This window comes from Penaeus japonicus, unplaced genomic scaffold (genome assembly GCF_977035675.1).
Source record: "Penaeus japonicus unplaced genomic scaffold, GWHDUDI00000001_assembly GWHDUDI00002128, whole genome shotgun sequence".
Taxonomy (NCBI): Eukaryota; Metazoa; Arthropoda; class Malacostraca; order Decapoda; family Penaeidae; genus Penaeus; species Penaeus japonicus.
Genome location: NW_028236530.1, coordinates 30,001 through 45,000, shown reverse-complemented (window position 1 = coordinate 45,000; position 15,000 = coordinate 30,001). Strand labels below are relative to the sequence as shown.

The 15,000-nt window shown below is 45.0% G+C and overlaps 1 protein-coding gene across 1 annotated transcript in view; it reads right to left on the bottom strand.

Annotated features, from left to right (window-relative positions):
• The window catches only part of LOC147466291 (uncharacterized), a 12,703-nt gene extending 10,465 nt beyond the window's left edge, over nucleotides 1-2,238 (bottom strand). Inside the window, exon 1 of the mRNA XM_086535695.1 lies at nucleotides 2,101-2,238. Coding sequence (XP_086391821.1) covers nucleotides 2,101-2,238 — 138 coding nt within the window. The remainder of the gene's footprint in view (nucleotides 1-2,100) is intronic.
• Nucleotides 2,239-15,000: the final 12,762 nt, after the last annotated feature.

Genomic DNA, 15,000 nt, shown 5'->3' with positions numbered 1-15,000 from the left:
CTCGTGTCTCGCCCCACACCGTTCCGTAACATGTACTCCCTGACTCTGTCTTCTCGCGTGTCCGTGTGTGCCGTCTCACTCGCCTCTTACTCGTGCTCCCCCCTACCGCTCATCTCAATGATCTGTGTTCATCCTCCCAATTCGTCATTAGCCACTCTGTCCCACAGTCAAACATTGACCTGTATTCACTCTTGTCCGTCTGTCTCGCTTTTCTCTGTCTCGTCAACGTCTCCTCTCATGCACTGCTCTGTGCCCCCTTAGCCCTAATGTCTCTGTATCGCCCCTTCCGCCTGCCAGCACCTGTGTTTGTTCGCTCTTTTGCTCCTCTTTGTCTGACAGCTATTCTTCCCCCCCCCTGTGCTCAGTACTTTCAGTTTCGTCGTGCCTTTGTTGCCCTAATGACTCTCTCGTGTCACAACTCCGTGTGTCCATCACGTGTGCTGTTCTCCAGTTCATCGTTATCACGTCCCTTCTTCGTTCGTTTTTTCGTCTGCGTCTGCTGCGTCTGTATGTCTCTAGACTCCTTTCTCCCACCCCCACATTCTCATAATTGCTCCTACCTCTCTTCCCTCTCTACGCTTGTGCTCTTGACTGCTTTTGCCCCGCCGTGTTCTCTTTCACTCTGTTAGAGCTCTCTCCACCCTCACCCCCACACTGATTCCTCCATCTCTGTGATACTCTATCTTGTCTCATAGCTGAGCCCACCTACTCAACAACCACTGTACCAATATATCTTGTTAGCTATTATTCGTTCGATTTCGCTTTTGCTCAGTCCTGACGCACCCCCAACACTCCTTACGCAACACGTAATTCTCCTAACATCCCCCCATTCTCCCACTCTCTGTTGTCTCTTTTCTTCCGTCGTTGCTTCACTTGACAACGTGACAGGCAGCACATCTTGATAGTGTTGATATCCTGAAAGTAGTCCTTCTCTATCACTCCTCTCACCTCTTCTCCCCCACAACCCCACGCAACCCTTCCCAACAAAACTCCACAACCACATATTACCCTGGTATCTCGCTTCCCCTACACCGATCACCCCCCACAGATTCTCCATCCTATCCAATCATCACCCCCTTATCAACACTTCACCACATTTCACTACCTACCCACACGAGCGTCGAGCCCCCCCTACACCCTCTCCACCAAAAAACCAATCACCAACTAATCCACGCCCAACTATCAACATCCACCACCTCCTCTACACTACATGCACCACCCATGCACCACCAACATCATAAACATCCAACACTCCAACCATCATGCATACCACACACTACCCCCACCCCACCCAACACCACCGAAAATACTCCTCACAGTCACCAATGACCACTCGACCCCGCACCCAACACAACCACCAGTGAAGCCTGATACTAACACCATCCCCACCCCCCCCCACACACACCTACTACCAACCCCTCCATGCACCCATAACACACAACCCCACCCACGCTCTAAGAGCCACATGTAGAGTGACACCCACCACCCCCCCCCCCACCCACCTCCCCCCCCCACAACATCCCCTCTCCACCTGGTGTCCATGAGCATCCACACCCCACCCTGCCCCCCACTGCTCGCCACCCAACACCCACACCAACCCCACCACCCCATCATACAACCACCAGACGCACCACCACACACCACCACCAGACCACCTACCACCACCCACCACCCACAACTCTTACTTTCATTTATCTACATATATGTGACTTATCGATACCTTCATATTATACTTCATATTCATATTTCATATTCAATATTCATATTCCCCCATTCATATTTTATTCATATCCTTTTTTCATATCCATATTCAACTAGTTCATTTAGTATCCATATTTTCCCCCTATTCGCATATCCATATCCATAATGAATGTTGATGTATCTCGCCTGTAAATAGATTCCGGCTCCTAAGATCATGTAATCCCCCTCTTCAGTAGATAGGTGAAGCCATGCCAGGAGTAAATAGACGTGTAGCTGAGTTTGAAACTCTGAATCGAAACAGACGCCGCCTTACGACTATCAGATCACGATGACGTCAGATACACCACACACCCTACAACACCACCTTACATAAACACCCCTCCCCAATCCCCCACCCACCCCAAAAAAACCACCATGCTCACACTTATCAACAAGTCGAGAGTCATCCAGTGAGCCTAGATGCCTCAGCCTCTCGGTATGAGACCAGTATCGATGCTCGCTCATATGAGGGCTAACAATAAAGACTATTCGCCCCATGTGCTTACGCCATCTAGAGAGAGATCTATGCCTCTATGATTCGCTATACTCATATTGTTTGACCCAGAGTGCTCATCACAGACACGTTGATCGCACAGATAATCCACCATAGACACTAGCAGACTACCACTCGCGATGCTCTCCAGACTCAGTCACACCAATATAACAAGTAACACAGACACCCCCTACCCTACCACTCCATCCGTGCACCCATCTCTACTCCCAGACAACCCCCCCTCCCCCAGTAGCCACTGCGAGAAGAGAGACCCGGAATACTATTTCGCCCAAGCTCTCCACACCCACAACCACTCACGAGATCAAAAAAACTCTACCTCACTATATGATCAAAAGCAGAAATCTGTGGCCCCGAGTCCCCGTGATCCCTTATCGACACACTCCTAGACAACCCATTCATACATCGACACTACAGCTGTACACCATAGCTACACACCAGTCTCACACACAGACTCACGTCCTCATAATCTAAGAATAAACTCTAACAGAAAACAGACACATGTTCAATCACACTACTAAAGCGATTCGTATAATGCCGCACGTGCGATCTTAGCATCCAGCCTAGAGACCGAGCCTACCCACAGAGATCAAAACACTACCAAATAACAAGACGTAACTCCTCCTACCATACTATCCACTATCTCATATCTAATCGATACAGACGATCCTTAAGAAAGTGACCACCCACTGACTCATCTGTACATAAGTTACCCAGTATAGAGATGAGGACTGCACCTGTCATGCCCTGATATATACCTATAAATCTTCCATCACCATGATATCGGAATGCACATAACTAAAATAAGTTTCCTATATAAACAGTTGCTCATTCCCCTCTTCTCCTACCTGTGTACAGATGCATCCTCCTTCACTCAAAATGAAGACTAACTAACCCTCAATCTCACAAGCACTCCAGATGTCAACCGAACGAAGAGGTGACGAATTCCACGATGTTTAGATCGTAGCGTTCGCCATGAGACATGTCAATCGGCTCCGTGCTACGCATAGACGCTCCGTTCTCGACGCTGCTTGGAACAAGGCTATGCAACGATGAGGAAGAGAGAATGCTGTGACATGGGCGCAGCGTGAAGTAGATCTGCAAGGGTCATAAGACGTAGGAAGGTGAGATGGTTGATGCTGCAGATTATGAGGCTGATGCATGGTCCTGCAGTCGGAGCGCAGTGCAAGAACGAGGATGTGTCTGTGGAACGGAGAAGGTGGTGGGAGGGATGAGAAGGAAGAGTGAATGCAGATGATGCGTGATGAAGATGAGTGGCGAGAGAAGCTATTGGAGATGCTACATCATGCGATAACTATAAGTAAGATCTTATAACGATAACGTAAATTCTAAAAGTAAATATAAAAAGAACATTATAATGACAATGCAAACCATCCAACTACAGATGAAGCCAACCATTAGTCAAAGACGCATAAGTCATCTCTCGAATTAGCTGTGTGTGTCTCTTCTTCTACGATGTAGAATTAACTCACGATCCCATTTATCCATGACCTTATGGCTAGTATTTCTAAATAGCTGGCGTGGAACTTTATCACATGTCGTGGCTCATGACACACTAATATTTACTAATGGCTTATGGATTTATTTATTTCACGGTACATTTACAAGGATTTTCTTTTCTACACTCTAAACGTCATCCTTCCCTGGGAGATCTAGACCATTATTAATCTTTAGGGAATATTTTATCAGTGAGTAAAGTATATTGTATACTCTAACGTTGCTTAATTCTAAAATTCCTATAAAAAAATAATGTTATTATACAAATTGTTCTCCTGCGTAAATTCAGTATAATACTTTCATCATTCATAATATATATATATTTTTTCTTATTCTATATAAACAAAAATCATCCCTATAGCTATTGAAATAAAGGGAGGACGAGGTTCTGAATTTGCGTATATTACTTCCCTCTCATAGATCCATTTTATATATATCAGTGTCCAATTCAGCAAAAGTGATCCTCTTAAATCACTGTTTACATAAACTTTCCCCCTATAATTTGACATCTTACGCACACATACAGCTAAAGTTGGTCCTGTTTTTTTTTCACAGAATTATCAATGATCAGTTCATATTCAATTTGCTGTTAGATTTTGAAGATGCTTATTATGCTACTGGAAAATTACCTGATCCAAAACTTTGTCTTTAACCTCAATAGGGAGTTATATATCAATTGTCATACTCAGCTTCATCTGAAGGTGGCAAAAGATTATATGAGATTAGGGTTGATCGACCATTGCTGGAATGCAAAGTGTGAGGGCCAGGGCAACACTTGATGTGTTCTATTTAACATAATTATCAAGGAGTTAGTATGCAATTAAGGAACCCGGCCTACAAAATTTAGACTTCCCTCACATCTGGCAAATTTTCAATACATATTTCATGCAAGCAACATCTACAATAATTTCTCCTTTTAACCCATTGGCCACAGTTTTAATAAAATATGTATACAGTCATGTGGTGGGTTTATGTTGTTTGGCAAGGTGCCATCAGCGTTTATGATCGATGCTGCCTTGACAGCAAATCATGCCATCTGCTATCAATGGGTTAAAAAGTTTGAGCTATACTTATAAAATCCACATCCTCTGGCTGTGTGACCAGCTATAGCAATGTTACTCGCAGTAATTAGAGTGGCATTGCATCAAGTGACCATTGTGGCCTCTACTAACACTGCCACTTCAGCAAAATGCCAATGAACCTTCACCATATATATTCAGGAGAGATGTAGCTTGTAATCCTCCCTGCCAATTAACTGTCAAATAAGTCGAAGCAACATTTTGCCTGAAAATAGTCGGTGGAGGCTGTGGTAATCACTTGACAACATCCAGCTATCATGGCCCCATCAGTAGGGGTGGAATAGCTCTGGCAATACTTTGACAGAACCCCCTATGAGGAAATTTATATGGGACGATAGCATAAGTTATTTGAATATTGATTCCATTTTTAGTATTTACCCAGGAAACGTAATTGCTTGGGCACCCATGTGGCTGCCGCTGGCCTGCATACAAATTGTTGCAGACTGTACTTGTTGAACAAAAATTCACCACCAGTTTTCAAGCAACACAAACTTTATAGATCTCCCTGACAATTTATTATTCAATAAGGAAAAAATGTAAGCTGAATCTTGCTTTGTTGGCCTTTTCTGGAGCAGGTAGCACCAAGACGACTGCATTTCTTTGACAATTGTCTACTAATAAGTTGCATTTAAAGATTCTAAACCTTCCATTGGAGATCACAATAAGTTTCAAGTGGATTCCGATAGAACATGATAACTTTAAACAAATAGACAAAAGTCCAATTCTGAACGTCTTTGCTCACCTTTTAAATATTCACTCTGCCAATTTTGGTGTTAGTTTTTATGATACCAGTCATAATGCTTTTGAGGCCCTTTTTTTGTAGGAATTATTTCAGTAATAATATCTCGAGTGTGTGTCCAGCCAAAATGTACATTGAATAATTAAATAAGTTATGTGTCAATTATGCTATATCGGTCTTATTACATTGCGACTGGTGGCGGTGATGTTCTTGGCCCACATTCTCTTCTGATAATGCTGTCTTCTGTTTGTTTTCCAATATAATATATAATGAGATTAAAGCTATAATTTCTAAAATAAAACCTTGGCTCCTTATTCTAGTCTCGTTGGTATAGTTTCTACGGCAAAGGTAACTGCACATTTTTTGATGATGTGAAAAGTTATCCGAGAAAGTTTTGCTTTTAGAAAATATATCACCAGTACAGTCAGCAAGGCTTCCAGTTACATTATCAATTTTCGGAGTGTTAGTAATGTGCAGGTTTTGGATGAATTAACCTCCCGGTAAATTTTCCGAATAAAGGGTGGTCCAAAAAACCACAAAAGTTGGGATTGAAGGGTTCCTCTCCACCTAAATATTCATATATGTAAATTTGAAACGCTTGCACCCGAAAGCCCACCCCCATCTGGGTTTTTCCCAAAAAGTAGGGGAGGGCCTGAAGTAGATCAGGGATTGCGGGGGTAAAAAAATGAATTTCCGGGCCCTTTTCGTACCAATCTTACCAATACACCTTACCTAACTTTGCTTTGTTTGACGTTTGCCCCAGCCAAGGGGGGGGTTGCCCCCCCGGATCCCCCTTTTTTTAAAACTTTGTGCTACCTCGGGGCTACTTCAGTTCCCGGGAAAACTTAACCACCCACCTCCTCACTTTCCCTCGTTTTTATCACCCCTTTTCGAAGAGGGGTATGCCCCCCGTGGATCTTTCCCCATTCAGGGCACTTTTGTGATACCCCATGTTAAAATTTGGCCCGTAGTAAAAAATGCCGCGAAGTAACCCTCACACTGCGCCATGATGACCCGCAACTGAGTCCCGTCTCATTTAAAATCAATAGGAAACTAGGAAACCCATTTATGGGCCGCGGGCCACTCCCCAAAGGGGGACTATAAAATTTTACCGGTTTAAAAAATGGGGAATTTTTGGCCATCTGGGGGGAAAAAACAGCACATGCCCAAAAATCCTTGGGGTTTCCATCACAGTTTCTACTTCCCCTAAAAACGGTTTTAAACACAAACCCAAAAATTTTAATTTCAGGGGGGGGAGGATTTGGATTTGGGAAAACTCCCAAGGTTTTGTTGCACGAAGTCCCTAAATGGGGGGGCCAGGGGGGGGGGGCCCAAAACCCCCTTGGGTAGGGGAAAAATCCCCAAAATAGGCAATTAGGTATCATTGGTTAAATTTTGCAAGCGAAATATTGCCCGAAGTAGGGGGCCCCAGGGTAGACGAAGGGGCCTTAAGAAAAGGGAAACCCCAAGGGGGGCCAGGAATTTAAGGGGCAAATTTCACTATTATGGGTAGTAGAGGGTTGAGGGGGGAAAACCAAACGTTTCACTTTTTGGGGTTTCGTAAAGGGGCGTTATTCAAAAATTTTTCTAACCTCCCAAAAAAAAAAATCTCCCCTGATTTTGGGGTAATCCCTTTTTCACCAATAAAGGAAAACTTATTTACCCAAAAAAAAAAAAAAAAATAAAAACATATAAAACCTGGGAAAAAAAGATTTCCAATAACGAACGACAGAACCCCCAAACAATAAACCGAATAAACAAAACTGAATCAAATAAAAATAAAAAAATTGTCCTCAAGGAATCCAAAGCCCCCTAAAAAATCATGAAAATTTCTTCCTCCCCTTCACCTCTCTTCTCTCTCACCCCCAACAAGTAACAAACATATACACCTGCTTCAGATAAAAAAAACCACCACATGCTACACGAACACCAGTACCATACAAAGCCCATCTGTTGTCACACCAGAGTCTCTCACAAGCGTCGGTGTACGGGACTGGCATGAGGTAAGAGGACGGAGGCGGATCCGGAAGACGTCGCCTTTTGTTATTGTTTTGGTGAATTGGGCGGTTGTGCACCGAGCTGGAGGTACTCGTAGAAAGTGGGATTTTGAGGGGAGACTATGGGATATTAATGGGTGGCGTATGAGATTTGTTTATTGAAGTATATTCTGGTAGAGTCCTATAGAATGTGTGTGTTTGTGTGTTGAAGAGAAATATTGCACTAAAAATTGGACCAAACAGTTTGTCGGATTCCATCTTTCTTCTCACATTGTCAAGATATAAGAGTGCCTCATTCATATATTCAACTCTACAGCACATCTAAGCCTGCCCCACCCAATCTAACGTGTCCCTCCCTCTGCACAAAACACATACGAAATATCCCGGGGGACCCCTGCGCTAAAGTACCCCAGCAGCACAGGATCACCCACATATAACAGATAAATGTTTTGAAAGAAAGATGTAATGTCTAGAGGAGTTAATGTTAGATGAGTGTTTTGAGAGTAGTGTGTGTGTGAGAGATAGAGTGGTGTTAGTGTGGGTGAGTGGTGTGTGACGCTATATATGATTTAGTACTGGAGATATGCCATTCCACCACAAAAACTGCTGGTGACTTTTTATTCATATCACCGAATTACATTTTGGAAACCATCTGTATTTAACACCCAGCCCCCGGTTATTTCATAACACAGGGACGTTTTATTAGCAGCTGTGAGTGTATGTTCTTAATATCTACCTTATAAAATATATTAACAAAATATATATCGGGTCTATCTAATCTAACCTCTAATACTGGATCTACACATCAAATCCAATCATAAATACTTCTGCTATAAATATATCACTATATCTTAAATTATATTCTATACTCTCTCCTCTTATATATTATAATCTACTATATATCTAAATATTATACCTAGCAAGCTATATAAAATCATCGATCTACTCACTATATCTCTCTCAAACTCTCACACACACATAGATCACAACACACACACCCACAAGAAACACGCAGTCACGCACACATCACACACTACACACTCACACACACAAACTAAACACAGACAACACACACACAACACTCACACACCCACACACACCCAACACACACTCACACACACACAAAACACAAACATACACTCTCTACACCTACAAACACACCACACAAACACACAAACCCATACCAACACACCATAATACACACACACCCACTACAACACACTCAACCCTCCCCCAGACGAAAATCACACACACACACACAGCCACACACACGCACACAACAACACCCATACACCCACACATCCACACACACACCCAAAACACACACGCCCACACTGAACCCAAGACTCACACAAAGCACACACACAGACTCACACAAACAACACACAACACATCCTTACCCCGACACAACACCTCAATACCACACTCAAACACATCACTCACACTCACACACAAACACATACACGGCTAACCCACACACGAGACAAACACCCCAACACAGAACGTCTACACACATGAACAAACACAAACACAAACACCACATACACAACCCTGATCACCAAACACACAACGAAAACACACACACACACACACCAAAAATACACCCCTAACACACACACAACTAATCTCTCACACGACTCTCAAACACAACAACCACTCACGTAACCACGTCACGCACTCACCTCTTCACAGCCATACCGGTCACACACTACACCTCACACTCTCACACCTCTAATCGGAAACACACACTAACACAACACACTCAAACACACAAACAAACAGCACTTAAGTCAGAAAAACATCACATAACAAACACACAAATAGCTCAAGCACAAGAACACTACAACACACTCAATTAACACATCACATACTACAAACACTCAACACCACCCACACGAACAACACAATACTAATATAACGTACTGAAGAACCCACCCCCCCCACCTTGATTATTGGAGTTAACTGACCAAACAGACACACTCTCAGACATACACAGACAAACACTAAATCTCTATAATCTCTTTCAATGTCAATCGATATTCCTTTATATCTAATATCGCCAATATCTGTAATCTATATAGTTCAGTAAGTATATCTATGTAGAATATAAAACTAACAAAACTCTACACTATACTATAATATATACTACTATCTCAATACAAACACCCACATCCCATGTGTGTGTGAGTTTCAACAAAAAAGTACTCTAACTCTATCTATATCTTATATATAACTCTATATATCTACATAACCGAAACCCTAAAACATCTAAAAGCTCAATCACTATCTCACTCTATATATAACTCTACATTCCCTCTCAATCACCTGCCTCTAAGAATAACTTCTCATAAATCCTAAAAATAAAACAAACAACAATACCACACTCCCCCAACCACCCGTCAGGAAGTATTGTCAGCTGCTAATCCAATTCTCCACATCTATATATACTAGATACTGCTCTAGATCCACATCTCTCTCACTTAACCATACCCCACCCCCCCCCCCACCCCCCCCACCCCCACCCCCCCCCCCCCTCCCCCCCTGCCCCCCCCCCCCCCCCCCGTCCCCCTCCCCCACCAAACACACAAACACTCAACACAAACGTAACACACAACACACCCACTACACACTGACACAAACCTCTACACAAAAAAAACTTCCCCCCCCAACCCACCCCCCCCCCATACATACCCCACACACACTTTAAAATACACTACCACACACAAAACACAACATCACACCAAAACAAACACAACACACACACACACGTGTAACATGCGCAACCCAACACACACCTTACACACTTACATACCCTCCCAGCCCCCCCCCCCCCCCCACCCCCCCCCCCCCCCCCCCCCCCCCCACCCCCACCCCCCCCCCCCCTCCCCCACCCCCCCCCCCCCCCCCCCCCCCCCCACCCCCCCCCCCCCCCCCCCCCCCCCCCCCCCCCCTCCCCCCCCCACCCCCCACAACAACAAACACACTCACAAGATACTGAAACACACTCTCAAACAAACAATTCTCTCCACACTGTGCCTCCCACACATATATATATATATATATCTCTCCCCTCTCCTATCTCTCTTTTTCTTCTTTTTCTTTCTCTCTGTCTCTTGCTCTATATATCTGTATCTTCTCTCACTTGTCTTCTTCTCTTCTTTTTTGCTTCTATCTACCTCTTCCCTCCTCCTCTGTCTCGCTCCCTGTGTCGATCTGTCTCTCTACTATCTCTTCTCCTCTACTCTCTTTATCTGCTCTCTCTCTCTCTCTTTGTTTTTTCCTCTCTTCTCTTCCCTCTCCCTTTCAGACTCCTCTCTCTTCGTCCTCCTGCTTGTGTCTTGTTCTGTCACTGTCTCCGTCCGTGTCTCCTTTTTCCTTTTTCTGTGTTTTATAGTTGTTCTCTTCATGCATCTGTGAACCGTGTCCCCCCACGTCTCATAACACAAACTCAAACCTCCCCCCCCACCTGTCATGCGCCCCACACCCAAAACCCATCATCTACTCATACACCATCACCCTAAAACATATAACATATTATCACAAATTAAATTAATTCATAATATATATATATGAGAATATATATAGCCCTATCCCCCTACCTGTGAAATCAAGTTCGTGCATACCCCGCTCTACATGTCGTGACACCTCCCTCGTCCCCTCACATCCCCTTTTATCTGCAAATAGTCTATCCACCAGACTAGATACCGTCCCCCCCCCCTATGCCCAAAATTCCCCCCCCCAGATACCAAAACACCCCTTCCCTGCTCTTACAAAAACCTCTTGCGTCAGCCACACTCTACATAGGTTCAGACCTTACCCATACAAGCTCATCCACACCCACAAATACATACACACACATCGCAATATCTAAACAAACATAAACACCAATACACCCCACATATTGTAACAACTATTCTAGCCACCACATACATATCTCCCAATGACTCACTCCCTTCAATCTGATACGTCACTCCTAACACACGTGCAGCCAAAAAGACTTAACTTAATCTCGCAGTACCAAACACACTCCCCCATTCAAACCGCACCCAACACTAACACTATACAAATTAAACTCAGATCAAACAAAAAATCAAATAAACATCACTCAAACCACAAACTAACGAATCTATCCCCACCCCCACAAGTCACACATCTACTTCAATAACACACTCAAAAACACATAACAAAAAACAAAACCCATACACCAACTCTCTCGACACTTTCTCACAAAATACACACACACACACACACTCACACACTCAAACACGTTACACATAACACTCTCGAACCCTATACATATCACACACTAATACACCACCCACACACAAACCAAAAAATTGTACTACCACAATTCATCACTTCCTACTACACTCCGCCAATTCTGTGATTGCTCCAGAATAGAGTCATCAAACACACACATTAAACTCGTCACTAAACTTCACTCCATATCACTCCAATAACAACACACACTCTCTAGTCACCATGTCTCCTGTCCATTCAAATACTTTCGCGACCGACGTGTCCGACTATGACATAACCAGTCTACGTAGTGTGTCTCCACCCACTGAGATCTCTATAGAGAAAGACTAGTTGCCACAGCGCTACTGAACGCTGTCCATCGACAGCCATCCTCATCTGTCAATTCACTATATATCTGACCCACTCACCCACCGTCCCGCACCCCCTCCCTCTCACCACTCTCCGCCCGACCCCCCCCCCCCCCCCCACCCACCACACACCCCAACACACACCCACATAGACTAGTCGTGACTATGCGATTCCTTCCACACACGTACACTTGCTCACTTACCACCACATACCCTCACACTCAACCTACCATAAAACACACGACTTGTCATCCCCAACCCGCTCACGCCCCCCCCGCATTACAGACCACCACAAAAACATTACGACTTACTATAATAACTCACAGTTACACAGAGTCCTCTACTCCACACACTAACCCACTGTTATCTACACACACATGACACACTCTCTTACCCTACACTCCCCACACACACCCTACACTTACAGTCCCCCCCCACCACCCACCCCCCCCACCCCCCCCCCCACCCCCCCCCCCCCCCCCCCCCTCCCCCCCCCCCCCCCCCCCCCCCCCCCCCCCCCACCCCCCCCCCCCCCCCCCCCCCACCCCCCAGCCCCCACCATCAGTGCTACACCCTACGCGAGTACTAACTGACCCTAAACAAAACACTCTATCTCACTTCCTGTACATACTAATTAGATAACAATTCAATAACTCTCCGCGCGTATCACGCCATCAACAATTACGAACATCCCGTTACCTTCCCTCATCCAGTCGACAATCGCTAGTAAAACTGTCCTAACCCCAACATCCACATACACTCTCTAAAACTCTGTAATTAAAAAAATACAGAGATAGACACACACCAACAACACAATGATAAGAAACACAAACAAACAACTCAAAACTCACTCACATCAAACCTCATCCACAAACAATCTACTATATTCTAAAAAAAAAATCATAAATACACTCACTCTCCACGCCTACCAATCAACACCCCTGAGTAGTGTATCACCCTACTCCGAAACATCACATCCTACCCTGCCGCCACCCACGATGAGACAACGAACTACCACAACACACACACACAAAAAACCACCGCTAAACCAGAAATACTACACACACTACACACACCCCACGCCCCCACACTCACACCCCCCCAATTGCCACCAAGACACACACCCACATCCACATAACCACACACCCCCACCCCACCCCCCCCATCCCTCCCCCAATTACCACCACCCCCCCCCACAACCCCTCCCTACTACCCCTACCCCCCACCCAAAACATAGGTCTGTCCTCCACTCCGAGTCATATCCTACTTCTTTGTTACACTGTCACTCGTACAACCTCGTGACATAATGTCTCTCTCCCCGCCCGCCCCTTGCATTTCCTTCTTCTCGTCAGCTCCTCTCACCACCCGCTACCCCACAACCCAAATCATAACATAACCCGTCCACTTTCGACACACCAAAACTCTACACCCTCCCCTCCCTTCTGACCCTCTGTGTCCCTCTCTTCTGCGTTGTGTATATGTATATATCAGAGATATGTACTGTCCCTTCTTGTATCTTTGTTGTTACCGCCTGTACTTTCTATCTGCTCCAAATCCACCCCCCCCACAACCACATCAATACCCCCCCACCACAACACTTTAAATCTCTATCTCTTTCACATCTCTCTCTCCTCTCTCTTCCAATCTCCGTCTCTCTTCTCCACTGTACCACCTATAACACCCCCAGACTGTCCCCGTCCTCTCTCTCACACTGCTTCTTTTTATGCCCTTCTATATATATTCTTCTCATCTCTTCTCTCCTCTTTTTCATCTTTATACACTCTCCATCCGCATGTTCATCCACCTGTGTCCGTACTCTCTAAGTCCAAAAACACTAACATCATATCACTCTACAACAATGTCCATCTGTCCATCATACCTCTCTGTCATGACTCAACACCTCTTTTATGATTGAACCACCAAGTCTCTCCCTGTCTCACACTGAGCACTGATTGTACCCGCATCTACCATACCTCTGACATTCTCTATAGAAAAAGTCGTCTACTAGATAGATCTGCTGTGACTATAACAATATCATAGTATATCACACACTGTATCTCTACCTCAATCTATCTACGTCCCAATCTCCACCTACTAGACCGCCCAATATCTTGTCCCTCACATTCTCCCCTGACACCCTTCTGCTGAGAATCCACCTGTGCTCTCTCTCTATAACCCACTGTCGTCATCTCTTTCATCTCCCCCCCCCGCCTGCCCACTCTAAAGAACTATCACCTAGCACAAGTATCGTCTGTCTTTGCTCTATCCGCCCAATCCTCACAACCCCAGAAAGTAATCCACTACATAATAAACCTAATAACCACAATATGTACACCAACGCCGGTCAACCCTTAAACGTACTATAACGCACGCTATTCCTCCCCCTGACATGCCGTCTCCCAACTCCTCCCTACCGCAACACTCATCCCCTCACCGCCCTCTCTGTCTCTCCACCGTGGCCATCTCCCCTGACTCCCTATACATCCCCTCTATCCCCACCCCTCCACCCAACCCCCCTAATAACCCTTCTAACTCACCCTCATCACTCTTTCACCCTCTCGCCACCCTCTCCATATACTTTGTCCGTTCTTCATTACACCCCTGCTTACTGTCCTCATCCCATCCTCCTGTGTGTTGTGTATAAGCAATTCCTTCTACCCTGGTCATAGTCATTGCCGCAACCTCCGTTGCCCCTTTATCTTGTTCACCCATTCCATCCACGTATAATGCAGATTGAAGTTCTATTAGTATCTCGTTGTCCGCCCATTGTAGCACATGCCCGTCCCCTGATAACGTCTGAATCGCTCTA